Source organism: Mustela lutreola, chromosome 6 (genome assembly GCF_030435805.1).
Source record: "Mustela lutreola isolate mMusLut2 chromosome 6, mMusLut2.pri, whole genome shotgun sequence".
Taxonomy (NCBI): Eukaryota; Metazoa; Chordata; class Mammalia; order Carnivora; family Mustelidae; genus Mustela; species Mustela lutreola.
This window is the reverse complement of record NC_081295.1, coordinates 158,313,437-158,328,072: the sequence shown is the minus strand read 5'-3', so window position 1 is coordinate 158,328,072 and position 14,636 is coordinate 158,313,437. Positions and strand designations below refer to the sequence as shown.

The following is a 14,636-nucleotide window of genomic DNA, read 5'->3' as shown; positions in this document are numbered from 1 at the left end:
TTCATTTCTACACACCAATAATGAAGCAACAGAAAGACAAGTCAAGGAATCTTCCATTTATAATTGCACAAAACCCATAAAATACATAGGGATAAACCTAATCAAAGTGGTAAAAGATCTGTACTCCGAAAACTATAAAACAGTTATGAAAGAAATGGAAGAGGACACAAAGCAATGGAAAAACATCCCATGCTCATGGATCAGAACACTGTTAAAATGTCTATACTACCAAAGCAACCTACATATTTAATGCAATCCCTATCAAAATACCAGCTGAATTCATGTATCAGTTGTAGCAGTTTTTTTGTGGAGTCTTTCAGGTTTTCTGCATAGAGTATGATGTCATAATGAATGTTTGTAAATAGTGAAAATTTGACCTGTTAAATAGTGAATAGTTTGACTTCTTCTTTGCTGACTTTGATGCCTTTTATTTCTTTTTGTAGTCTGATTGCTGGGGATAGGACTTCCAGTACTATGTTAAGTTGAGAGTGGACATTCCTGGTATGTTCCTGACCTTAGGGTAAAAGTTCTCAGTTTTTCCCCCATTGAGGATGTTATTAGCTGTGGGTCTTTTGTATATGGCTTGTATGATGTTGAGGTATGAATTACTACCTCTATGTTGAGGTATGAGTTAATATGAATTAATACCTCTATCTATTATAAAGTTGTATTTTGTCAACTGCTTTTTCTGCATCTATTGAGAGGATAATATGGTCCTTGTCCTTTGCAACTGATGAATCACTAAATTCTACCCCTGAACTACCCTGTTAACTAAACTGAATTTAAATTAAAAAAAAAATTTTAAATACCACCAGCACTTTTCACAGAGCTATAACTATCCTAAAATTTGTATGGAACCACAAAAGACCCCAAATAACAAATCAATCTTGAAAAGCAAAGCTAGAGGCATCATGGTTCTGGACTTCAAGTTGTATTACAAAGATGCACTAATTAAAACAACATGGTGCTGGCATAAAAACAGACATGTAGATCAACAGAACAGAATAGAACACCTGGAAAAGAACCCACAACTACATGACCAACTAAAATTTGACAAAGCAGGAAGGAATGTCCAAAGGGAAAAAAAAGACAGTCAATAAATGGTGTTGGGGAAACTGGACAGCAACATGGAAGAAAATGAAACTGAATCACTTTTTTTTTAATAACATACACAAAAATAAATTCTAAATGGGTGAAAAACGTGAGACAGGAAACATACAAAATTCTAGAGGAGAAAAAAGGCAGTAACGCCTTTGACATCAATCCTAGCAACTTCCCTCTATAGTCTCCTGGAACAAGGGAAACACAAGCAAATATAAACTATTGAGACTTCATCAAAATAAAAACCTCTACACAGTGAAGGAAATGATCAACAAACCTAAATGGTAACCTATGGAACAGGAGAAGATCCTTGCAAATGACACATCTGATAGAGCATTAGTATTCAAAATCTATAAAGAACTTACCAAATTCAACACCCAGAAATAAATAATCCAGTTTAAAAATGGGCAGAACAGAGGAATACACATTTTTCCAAAGACATAGGAGTGGATAGAGACACATGAAAAGATACTCAACATCACTCATCATCAAGGATATACAAACAAGAACCCAATGAGATATCATCTCACACCTGTCAGAATGGCTAAAATTATCAGCACAGGAAACAACTATGTTGGCAAAGATGCAGAGAAAGGATATCCTTCTTGCACTGTTGGTGGGAATGCAAACTGGTGTAGCCATTGTGGAAACAGTACGTGTGTTCTTCAAAAAGTTAAAAATAGAATTATCCTATGACCCAGCAACTTCACTACTAAATATTTAACCAAAGGATACAAAAATACTAATTTGAAGGGGTACGTGCACCCTAATGATTATAGCAGCATTATCAACAATAGCCAGACTACGGAAAGAACACAAGTGTTCATCAGCTGAGGGATGCATAAAGAAGATGTGTGTGTGTGTGTGTGTGTGTGTGTGTGTGTGTGTGTAATATCACTCAGTCAACAAAAGAACGAAATCTTACCACATGGAACAACATGGATAGAACTAGAGAGTATTCTGCTAAGTGAAATAAGTCAGACAAAGACAAATGCTTGATCTCAATTATATGTGGTATTTAAGAAACAAAACAAATGAACATGGGGTGGGGAGTAGGCAACCAAGAAACAAACTCTTTTTTAAAACATACAATGTATTGAGGGAGGAGCAAGATGGTGGAGGAGTAGGACACCTAATAGCATCGGGTCCCAGGAGTTCAGCGAGATAGTTATCAAACCATTCTGAACACCTACAAACTCAACAGGAACTAGAAGAAGAGCAGCAGTTCTAGGAACAGAAAAGCGACCACTTTATGGAAGGTAGGATGTGCGAAGTGAATCCAAAGCAATGGAAAGATAGACCGCGGGGACAGGGGCAGGCTCCTGGCAAGAGATAGAGCAGTGGAGCACAAAATCAGGCCTTTTGTAAGTCTGCTCCATGGAAGGACGTCGCTCCAGAGGCTAAGCTGGTGGTGCAGCCCTCGTAGGGACATTGTGGCCTCAAGACCCTTAGGGTCACAGAAAGACCAGGGGTGCCTGAGTGTGGCAGAGCCCCCAGGCATCAGAGCGGGAAAGCTGGCTGTAGAGATGGAGCCAAGCAGTGGGCTCTCAGCTCAGTCTCACCTTAAACTGTGATCAAGGCACAGTTGGCCACTGCTTTTCAAGCAGGGACCCCACAAGCAGCAGATCCAGGGAGACCCCCTTCTTCCTCCTCTGAAAAGAATGGCATGGGAACATGCAGCAAGGATCTGCTGGGTTTAGAGACTCCAAACGGGGCCATGCGCCAGACAGAGAAATGCTCAGTCACAGGCCAGGTGAACTCAGAGCATGGTTGGAGACCAGGGAGACAGGAGGGATTGACTGCTTTTCTCTGAAGGCGCACTGAGCAGCCGCCCGAGCTCTTGGCTCCTCTGGGCCGGAGACTGGGAAGCCGCCTTCTTCATTCCCACCCTCCAAAGCAGTACGGAAAGCGATCAGGAAACAAAACCTCCCAAGACCCAAACCACGCAGATTGCTTAGGCTGGCCCCTGGCAAGGGCAGTGCAATTCCACCTCAGGCAAAGACATTTGAGAATCAGGGCAACAGGCTCCTCCCCCAGATCAGCAAGACCATCCAGCCAAGACCAAGTTCACAGATCAATGAGAACTGCGGAATTCCAGAGATGCAGGAATGCAACACACAGAAGTCATGGGTTTTTTTCCCATGATCCTTTAGTCTTTCAAAGGTAATTTTTTTTTAAGATTTTTTTTATTTGACACAGAGAGATCACAAGTAGACAGAGAGACAGGCAGACAGAGAGAGGGGAGAAGCAGGCTTTCCGCAGAGCAGAGAGCCCAGTGGGGGGCTTAATCCCAGGACCCTGAGATCATGACCTGGGCTGAAAGCAGAGGCTTAAACCATTGAGCCACCCAGGTGTCCTGAAAGTTAAATTTTTAAATTTTTTTTCCTTATTCTATTTTCTTTTTTTTAAAATTTCTTTTCAGCATAACAGAATTCATTGTTTTTGCACCACACCCAGTGCTCCATGCAATGCATGCCTTCTCTTTCCTATTTTAACATTTTTAAACTATTTTATCTTATCAATACCTTTTTAAAAATCTTTTAAAATTTTTATTGTTATAGTCATATTCTATCCTTTCATTGTATTTAGCCTTAGTTTTTGTAAACATATAGGTTTTTCTTTCTTTAAAATTTTGAGATACAGTATCTTCTAACGGATCAAAATAAACACTAAATCTAGCACATGGCTTTGTTCTAGTCTCCAGCCTGATAATAGTCTTTCCTTTCTTCTTTTTTAAAAAGATTTTATTTATTTTTTGACAGAGAGAGATCACAAGTAGGCAGAGAGGCAGGTAGAGGGGTGGGAAGCAGCCTCCCCACTGAACAAAGAGCCTGATGCAGGGCTGGATCCCAGGATCCTGGGATTGTGGCCTGAGCCAAACACAGAGGCTGAACCCACTGAGTCACCCAGGCACCCCACTTTTTTATTTTTTCAACCAACTTCTTATCAATTCTTTTTCAGGATCTTTTTAAATTTTCAACTTTACAGTCATATTCTATCCCTTCATCATATATACCCTTGTTTTTGTATACATATGTTTTTCTTTCTTTAAAATTTTGTGCGACTATTTGTTCTAATAGAACAAAATACACCCAAAATCAAGTGTGTGGCTCAGTTCTAGTTACCAGTCCAATATATATATATCACCCCAATGATTACAGGAGCATTATCAGCAATAGTCAGACTATGGAAAGAACACAAGTACACACACACACATATATATGTATGTATATGTATATATGTGTATATACATATATATTATATGCACGTACTTGTGTATAATATATATGTGTGTATATATAATATATACATATATGTAAATGTATATGTATGTATATATACATATATATCTATATACACACTTGTGTATATAAAAATATATATAAATGCATGTATATACATATATATTTTCCCCTCCGTTCTTCTCCCCCCACCCCCAGTTTCGGGTCTCTTCCAATTTGGTCAGTGTATATTTTTCTGGGTCATTGCGACCCTTTAGTATTTTGTTTTCTCACTTATCTATTTTTTATTTTTATTTTTTAAAAGATTTTATTTATTTATGTGAGAGAGACAGACAGACAGACAGAATGAGAGAGCATAAGAGGGGAGGTCAGAGGGAGAAGCAGACTCCCCATGGAGCTGGGAGCCTGATGTGGGACTTGATCCCAGGACTCTGGGATCATGACCTGAGTCGAAGGCAGTCACTCAACCAACTGAGCCACCCAGGCACCCTCATTCATCTATTCTTATCTGGATAAAAGGACAAGGTGGAAAAAACTGACCTCAAAAAAAAAAAAAAAAAAAAAGAACAAGAGGCAATACCAATGGCTAGGGACCTAATGAATACAGACATTCTTAAGATGTCATATCTGGAGTTCAGAATGGCGATTATGAAGGTGTTAGCTGGACTCGAAAAAAGTGTGGAAGATACTAGAGAATCCCTTTCTGGAAAAAATAAAAGAAATAAAATCTAACCAGATTGAAATAAAAAATTAATTTAAATTTCTATTAAAGAACCAGCTCCTACTTTTGTTGATTTGTTCTATTGTTTTTTTGGTTTCTATTTCATTGATTTCTCCTCTGATCTTTATGATTTCTCTTCTCCTGCTAGGCTTAGGGTTTCTTTCTTGTTCTTTCTCCAGCTCCTTTAGGTGTAGGGTTAGATTGTGTACCTGAGACCTTTCTTGTTTCTTGAGAAAGGCTTGTACCGCTATATATTTTCCTCTCAGGACTGCCTTTGTTGTGTCCCACAGATTTTGAACCGTTGTATTTTCATTATCATTTGTTTCCATGATTTTTTTCAATTCTTCTTTAATTTGCCGGTTGACCCATTCATTCTTTAGAAGGATGCTGTTTAGTCTCCATGTATTTGGGTTCTTTTCAAACTTCCTCTTGTGGTTGAGTTCTAGCTTTAGAGCACTGTGGTCTAAAAATATGCAGGGAATGATCCCAAACTTTTGATACCGGTTAAGTCCTGATTTAGGACCAAGGATGTGATCTATTCTGGAGAATGTTCCATGTGCACCATAGAAGAATGTGTATTCTGTGGCTTTGGGATGAAATGTTCTGAATATATCTGTGATGTCCATCTGGTCCAGTGTGTCGTTTAAGGCCTTTATTTCCTTGCTGAACTTTTGCTTGGATGATCTGTCCATTTCAGTGACGGGAGTGTTAAAGTCCCCTACTATTATTGTATTATTGTTGATGTGTTTCTTTGATTTTGTTATTAATTGGTTTATATAGTTGGCTGCTCCCACGTTGGGGGCAGAGATATATAAAATTGTTAAATCTTCTTGTTGGACAGACCCTTTGAGTATGATATAGTGTCCTTCCTCATCTCTTATTATAGTCTTTGGCTTAAAATCTAATTGATCTGATATAAGGATTGCCACTCCTGCTTTCTTCTGATGTCCATTAGCATGGTAAATTCTTTTCCACCCCCTCACTTTAAATCTGGAGGTGTCTTCGGGCTTAAAATGAGTTTCTTGGAGGCAACATATAGATGGGTTTTGTTTTTTTATCCATTCTGATATCCTGTGTCTTTTGACAGGGGCATTTAGCCCATTAACATTCAGGGTAACTATTGAGAGATATGAATTTAGTGCCATTGTATTGCCTGTATTGCCTGTAAGGTGACTGTTACTGTATATGGTCTCTGTTCCTTTCTGATCTACCACTTGTAGGCTCTCTCTTTGCTTAGAGGACCCCTTTCAATATTTCCTGTAGAGCTGGTTTGGTGTTTGCAAATTCTTTCAGTTTTTGTTTGTCCTGAAAGCTTTTAATCTCTCCTTCTATTTTCAATGATAGCCTAGCTGGATATAGTATTTGGGCTGCATGTTTTTCTCATTTAGTGCTCTGAAAATATCATGCCAGCTCTTTCTGGCTTGCCAGGTCTCTGTGGATAAGTCAGCTGCCAATCTAATATTTTTACCATTGTATGTTACAGATTTCTTTTCCCGGGCTGCTTTCAGGATTTTCTCTTTGTCACTGAGACTTGTAAATTTTACTATTAGGTGACGGGGTGTGGGCCTATTCTTATTAATTTTGAGGGGCGTTCTCTGAACCTCCTGAATTTTGATGCTCGTTCCCTTTGCCATATTGGGGAAATTCTCTCCAATAATTCTCTCTAGTATACCTTCTGTTCCCCTCGCTCTTCTTCTTCTGGAATCCCAATTATTGTAATGTTGTTTCGTCTTATGGTGTCACTTATCTCTCGAATTCTCCCCTCGTGGTCCAGTAGCTGTTTGTCCCTCTTTTGCTCAGCTTCTTTATTCTCTGTCATTTGGTCTTCTATATCACTAATTCTTTCTTCTGCCTCATTTATCCTAGCTGTGAGAGCCTCCATTTTTGATTGCACCTCATTAATAGCTTTTTTGATTTCAACTTGGTTAGATTTTAGTTCTTTTATTTCTCCAGAAAAGGCCTTTATATCTCTCGAGAGGGTTTCTCTAATATCTTCCATGCCTTTTTTGAGCCTGGCTAGAACCTTGAGAATTGTCATTCTGAACTCTAGATCTGACATATTACCAATGTCTGTATTGATTAGGTCCCTAGCCTTCGGTACTGCCTCTTGTTCTTTTTTTTGTGTTGACTTTTTCCGTCTTGTCATTTTGTCCAGATAAGAGTATATGAAGGGGCAAGTAAAATACTAAAAGGGTGGCAACAACCCCAGGAAAATATGCTTTTACCAAATTAGAAGAGATCCAAAATCTGAGGGGGGAGAAAGGGGATAAAAAGAGGTTCAAAAAGGAAGAAAGAAAGAAAAAAAGAAAAGAATTTTAAAAAAGAAAACACTTAAGAAAAATATAAAAAAGATAAAATATATATATTAGATAAACTAGTAAAAAATCGTTAAAAAAGAAAAAGGTAACAGTTAAAAAAAATTTTACCCGAAAGCAAGAAAAAAAACAAAAAATGAAAAAGAAAAAAATTAAATTAACTTCAAGACAAAAAAAAATCACAGGGAAAAAGCCATGAGTTCCGCGCTTTGCTTTCTCCTCCTCTGGAATTCTGCTGCTCTCCTTGGTATTGAAACCGCACTCTTTGGTAGGTGAACTTGGTATCGGCTGGTTTTCTTGTTGATCTTCTGGGGGAGGGGCCTGTTGTAGTGATTCTCAAGTGTCTTTGCCCCAGGAGGAATTACAGCACCCTTACCAGGGGCCGGGGTGAGTAATCCGCTCGGGTTTGCTTTCAGGAGCTTTTGTTCCCTGAGCACTTTCCGTAGAGTTCCGGAGGACGGGAATACAAATGGCGGCCTCCTGGTCTCCGGTCTGGAGGAGACGAGAGCCCAGGGCCGCACTCCTCAGTGCGCCCTCAGAGAACAGCACCCAGTTACTCCCGTCTGCCTGACCTCCCGCTGCGCTCTGAGCTCACCGAGCCTGGGACTGGTTCAAGGTAACACCGAGCTGTGAGCTTACTGTCGGCTCTGTCTCTGTAGCTGGCTTTCCCGTTCCAATACCCGCAAGCTCTGCGACACTCGGACACCCCCGATCCTTCTGTGACCCTGCAGGACCTGAGGCCACGCTGACCCCGTGTCGGCTTTGCCCCAAGTAGCCTCTGGAGCAATGTCCCTCAGCGGAACAGACTTTTAAAAAGCCTGATTTTCTGCGTGGTTGCTCCGACGCTTGCTGGGACCTGGCCCCTCCCCCCGGGGTCTATCTTCCCGTCGCTTTGGATTCACTTCTCCGCTGGTCCTACCTTTCAGAAAGTGGTTGTTTTTCTGTTTCCAGAATTGCTGTTCTTCTTCTTTTCGATCTGCCGATGGATTTTCAGGTGTTTGCAATCTTTAGATAAGCTATCTAGCTGATCTCCGGCTAGCTGAAGTAGTCTCAGCCTGCTACTTCTCCGCCATCTTGACTCCTCTATTTTTTCCATTCTTTATGGACATATAATGTATTATTTGCTTTGGGGGGTACAGGTCTGTGAATCATCTCTTATACAATTCACAGCACTCAACATAGAACATACCCTCCCCAATGTCCATCACCCAGTCACCCCATGCCTCCTATCCCCCAAGAAACAGACTCAACTATAAAGAACAAACTCCTGGTTATTAGAGGGAAGTTGGACAAGGGAATGGGATAAATGTGTGATGGGGATTAAGGAGGACATGTGATGAGTACCTTGTTTTGTATATAAGTGCAGAATCCCTAAATTCTAGACCAGAAACCAATATTACACTGTATTTTAAGTAACTGGAATTTAAATAAAAATGTGGACAAACATGTCTCAAAAAAAATCTGAGAGGCATTCTATAAATGAACAAAGATATTAAAGGAACTCACACTCAAATTCCCCAAAATCACTTGTTCAAACTAGATCTACTCCAATTATGTCTTATTCATGGAGTGATCAACGATTCATTAATTGTGTATAATACCCAATGCTCATGAGGTCACATGCCCTCCTTAATGCCCATCCTATTTAAAATTAGTGTCCAGTATGTTGGGAAATAAAATGAGTTGATTTTAAAACAAATCTAGTAGCAGAAGAAACTTTTCTACCACTCTCAGTTCAGTAGGTAATTAATAAGAAGCATTTCCATGGTGAAGTTTCCCAAGGAACTTTCTCTGCTAGCTCCTCTGGGATACACATAAATGGCCTGTTAGAAAACAATGCCCAAGGGTCTGAACAACATTCTACAAATAGCACATTCAGAATTCATTCTTGATATTCTCTGCTATTGTCTTTCTAATCCAGGGTTTTTTTTCTTTTCTTATCGTCAGCATTGTTAGAAATGAAAAACACATTTCTTTTTTTTTTTTTTATGAAGCTAATTCTTAGGTACTCATCTATGTACTACAGTTTCTCTATCATTCTCTGAAAGTTTGGAAATTCATGTCTTCTTTCAAAATTCCTTTCGATTGAGTGATACTTATCACAATAAGGTGAGTAAAAGGACACTTGTTTTAAAGTACCCATTCTTGGGAGGGTGGGAATGTGTGTACATCACAGTACCTAATATATATAAGAATATCAGAAAGCATTTCATTTCAGGAACACTTTTCTAGACTTTGAAAATACTAGTTTGGTGGCAATAGAATGCAAGCAGATTACTCTTGGTAATTAATCTCTCTCAGGCTTTCACTTAAAGCAACAGTGTGTGATGAAGATGATCTATGGTTCAAATAAGCTGGAATGAACATGTGATTGGAGATATAAAGGAGGTGTCAAAAGGAATAAAGGCTGGCACTTCATTAAACGCACTTTAAGCATCCATGGATAAACGGACCCCTGTGCAGTCTGCGGTAAAACAGCGATGAAAAAATCATTGGAAGTAGAAGATGCAAAGTCATGGATCCAAGAACTAACAGGACTGAAGTCCTGTGAAAATGACATGGTGAAGCTTACAAATCTAGGATAGAATTGTAAAGCTCAAATATGCATCATGTGTGTATTTTATTGATTAAGACACTGCTGTGGTATCTCTAGAGAACTATTTAAAGAGCTTAAGGAGGAGCTGCACTGGTCACCATCACAAACAAAACTAGTCTATGAGGTGAGTAATATGAACAAAATTCCAAATAATACAAATTTAATAAAATTGTTGAAAGTATACTTGAATCATTAAGGTTAGATAAAATTAACTGTGGAAGAATTCATGGAGGCTCAAATCTGAATTACCCCTTAAAAAATGGAGTTATGTTCCATGACAGAAAAATCTAAAAGGTGAGTATAATCATATTAAATGAGTAGACATGAAGGATTTTAGTGGACAACTATTTAATAATGTGAGTAGATCATAATTTTAGAATACTCATTTTAACTAATTAATTCATATCATGCTTTTACTTCAGATCCCATATAAAACATAGACTCTTTACCTGAAAAAGAACTTAGACAAACTTGTGTTCCTAACATAGTGCACTCATACCACATCTTGAGTAATGTCAAGGTCAAATAAGGTATAGTAGACACATTCATTCAGGAAACATCTCCAGACTACAGATGTTTTCTTTGGAATTTTGAGACTCTGAAATCATCGTTTTATTATCTCACTACCTCATTTGAGTAATTAATTGCTTTTTGATCTTTAGAACCTCCCTAATTATTAGAAGGCAATCATTCATGGAATGTTCAATTACATCCTAAATGAATGATTAGCAATATCCTAAAATATGGATACCAAAATTTCCTTTCTCATAAGTTCTAGGGAGGAGTCCTAAATGATGTAATGTGTACAAAATCCTTCTTGGAGTTTTCAGCACACAGGGCTTATTAAGGATTAGTTAGAACTATTACTATTTTATTGTTATTTGTGCACTTCTGACCTAGGGATAGTGTGTAATCAAAGAGCAACATTCACATTTTAGTCATGAGTAGTTTGTTTTGTTTTGCTTTTAGTTTTTATTCTAATTCCAGTTAGTTAACATACAATGGAATACTAGTTTCAGGTGTACCATAGGGTGATTCAAAGATCCCATCCCATTTGTGATGGTGCTCATCACAAATGCATGCCTCCTATCCCCCAAGAACTAGACTCAACTGTAGAGAACAAGCTCATAGTTATTAGAGGGGAGTTGGACAAAGGAATGGGATAAGTATGTGATGGGGATTAAGGAGGACATGTGATGAGTACCTGTCTGTGACATCTGTCACCCTCTTGATTGCCAGGGTCGATTAGGATGATCTGGCTAGCTAGGCAGGTGGCCCCTTCCTCCCTCACTACTCCATGTGTGTCCCTCCCAAAACTGTGCACTCAGAGAATGACCTTTCCCAATAGAACAGGACCGTTCTTTGGTCAAGGCTATATGAGTAGCTCACTTCCCCGACTAGAACCCCCAAACAAAAACTATGGGTTTTGTGTAACACCTCACAAGATGGCTTTGAGGATTTAATGAAATATAGAATGTGAATACTGTACTTTGTAACCATACAAACATAATGTTTGTTACTCTTAAACCACAAACTCGCTAGTGACATAAGTCAGAATTTGTCACTGGATGCATCATAGCCATAATCATGATCTATCTTATCTTGCAAAAGGAATTATAGATATAACGAAACACAATTTGCCACTAATGGAAAGAACAGTATAATTTTTTTAAAAAATGGTTCTCTAGTTAATCTTTCCAAAACACTACTCAGCTAGTTGATTTTCTTGTTACAATGTGCTTCTTATCTTAAAAAAAAAAAAAAAAAAGGAACACTACACCAAAGCTAATGATATACTGTATGGTGACTAACACACACACAAAAATAATACTGTGAAAAGAAAGAAAAACAAAAGGAATATGTAAAATAGTTTGTGAAAATGTATGTGAGTCTCTGGTCCTGACTGAGTTGGAATATCAGCTTTCCTCCGGACACCAGTTCTCTGGAGTTAAAAGCTGTATTTGTAGCTATTTACAATCAAGCGGATCACTAATAACTGTGCAAACTCCTATAAAAATAGAATTAAAAGTCCACTTAATAAAGGAAAATCACTACCAGATAGTAAATTAAGTTTTAATGGAAAAATCAAGTGCCCAGTTTGAAGGAAGTACTTATACAAGAAAATACACATCCCCAAATAAATTCTTCAGCATGGGAAACATATGTCATGGCTCAGCTCTCAGTTCATACTTCAGGAACCTGACATTTCTTGCTCACTTCCAAAATACCAAAATGGACTTGTACAAAATCTACCTTCTTACTCTCCGTAGAGATGATAAAACTATTCAACTGACTACTTGAGTTTGGACAAGGCTGTCACGATGGTATTACAGCTCGTGTTCTCCTTCTTGTGAGTCAGCTACCTCAAGAATTCCACTGCTCATAATATTTCAGGAATACCTTGCATCAGTGTCCCCGGGGCCCCATGTCACATCCACTCTATCAGACACCAAGAAACAGAAATTGATAAGTTGCATTTTAACAATCTCCTCATATGATTTTTATGCAAGCATGCAAAGTTTGAAAATCCTTACTTGGGAGTTTCTAAAACAAAAGATGCTTCCACTTTCCATTTAATCCTCTTTGTAACACAAGGAGATCATCATTGTCATGCTTTTATACATTGAGTTTCAGCATGGTCAGGCTATTTTTCTAAAGTCACCAGCTCCGTTTTGTAGTGTCAGGAGGGAAAGTAAGTCACCTGGTGTCAGATTCCTTTTATTATTTCCCTCACAAGATTCTGTAGCCCATCCTCTGTCAGTGGATGACACATACAGTTCTCCTAACTCTTCCTATCTTTTCTGCCACTTCTCTGCTGTAGGTGAAACAAAGTAAGGACTGGTGCAATGAACAACAGCCATCCTGAAGAGTTTATTCTACTAGGTTTCTCAGACCGTCCTTGGATGGATCTTCCTCTCTTTGCTGTTCTTCTTATAACATACCCCATGGCCATGGTTGGAAATGTAGCCATTATTCTAGTGTCTAGGTTAGATGCCCGTCTGCACAGCCCCATGTATTTCTTCCTCACAAACCTCTCCTTCCTAGACATGTGCTACATCACAAGCATTGTCCCTCAGATGCTTTTTAACCTGGGAAGTGCTAGGAAGACAATCAGCTATATTGGCTGTGCGGCTCAGCTTTATTTCTTTCACTTAATGGGGGGCACAGAATGTCTGATTTTGGCTATCATGTCTTTTGATCGCTATGTGGCTATCTGCAAGCCTTTGCACTACACCCTCATCATGAACCCACGTGTCTGTATCCTGTTGGTATCCTCTGTGTGGCTGACTGGAATCACCTATGCTGTCTCAGAGGCCACTGCTACCTTACAGTTACCACTGTGTGGCCTCAATAAATTGGATCACTTGGTGTGTGAGATTCCTGTTCTGATAAAGGCTGCCTGTGGAGAAAAGGCTGCTAATGAGCTCACGCTCTCTGTGGTGTGTATTTTTATGTTAGCTGTTCCTCTGTGCTTAATTCTTGCTTCCTATGCTTGTATTGGACATGCTGTATTTAAAGTTAAGTCTTCTGAGGGAAGGAGGAAGGCCTTTGGGACATGTTCCTCCCACCTCATTGTAGTTTTCTTGTTTTATGGTCCAGCCATTAGCATGTACCTTCAGCCCCCCTCTTCCATCTCAAAGGACCAGCCCAAGTTCATGGCACTCTTCTATGGAGTGGTGACACCTGCACTGAACCCTTTTATCTACACCCTGAGGAATAAGGATGTAAAGGGGGCATTAGCCAACCTAGTGAGGGGCGTATTCACTTCCAAGTGATGGCTAGGAAATAAATGGAAAGTATTTAAAACTACAGTAGGTTGATTAGGGTTTTCTCTAATAATTCACTCTTGTGTCCTATTTCCCCAAGTTTTATGTGAGATATTCATGTGCTGCATTTGATACAGTCATGTTAGGCAACAATGATGCTTGGCTATATGCACCACTAAGCACACTATGTTTGTGAAAATGTAGTGAAAGTAGTTCTACACTGTACTCTAAAATACTAATTTAACTAAGTAATAAAATATGTAATAATACAAATTAAAATATAAACCAATTAGTTCAAACTATTCATTATAAAATAGTACTGCAACCCCACATCTGTGCACGTTGTATCATTATGTCACTTGAGAAGTATTTTTCACTGGTCTCTGTCACGGTAGCTCATGTCTCAGTGGGCAGCTGGGCTAAGCTGTGCATTCCCTGTTGGGCACCCCATCCTTCAGAACAACTGCAAGCCTTCTAAGTTTATCAATTCAATTATGGAGACACTGTTGCTTTTTTTTAACAGTTCAAAAAGATCTTTATTCTTTATTACTATTTTCTCTTAAGTTATATTAGTCATCATGCAGTACATCATTATTAGTTTTTGATGTAGTGTTCCAAGATCCATTACTTACCTATGACACTCAGTGTTCCATGCAATATGTGCCCTCCTTAATACCTATCACCAGGCCAAGCCATCCCTCCATACCCCCAAAACCCTCGGTTTGCTTCTCAGAGTCCACAATCTCTCATGGTTCATCTCCCTCTCTGATTTCCCCCCCTTCACTTTTCCCTTCCTTCTAATGTCCTCCATACTATTCCTTATGTTCCACAAATAAGTGAAACCATATGATAATTGGCTTTCTCTGCCTGACTTATTTCAAGCAGCATAATCTC

The 14,636-nt window shown here is 39.0% G+C and overlaps 1 protein-coding gene across 1 annotated transcript; it reads left to right on the top strand.

Moving 5' to 3' along the window:
- Positions 1–12,821: 12,821 nt before the first annotated feature.
- LOC131833307 (olfactory receptor 2B11-like) lies at positions 12,822–13,751 on the top strand. Its single transcript, XM_059176424.1, has one exon. It carries the CDS (start codon positions 12,822–12,824, stop codon positions 13,749–13,751), a length of 930 nt encoding a protein of 309 aa, XP_059032407.1.
- Positions 13,752–14,636: the final 885 nt, after the last annotated feature.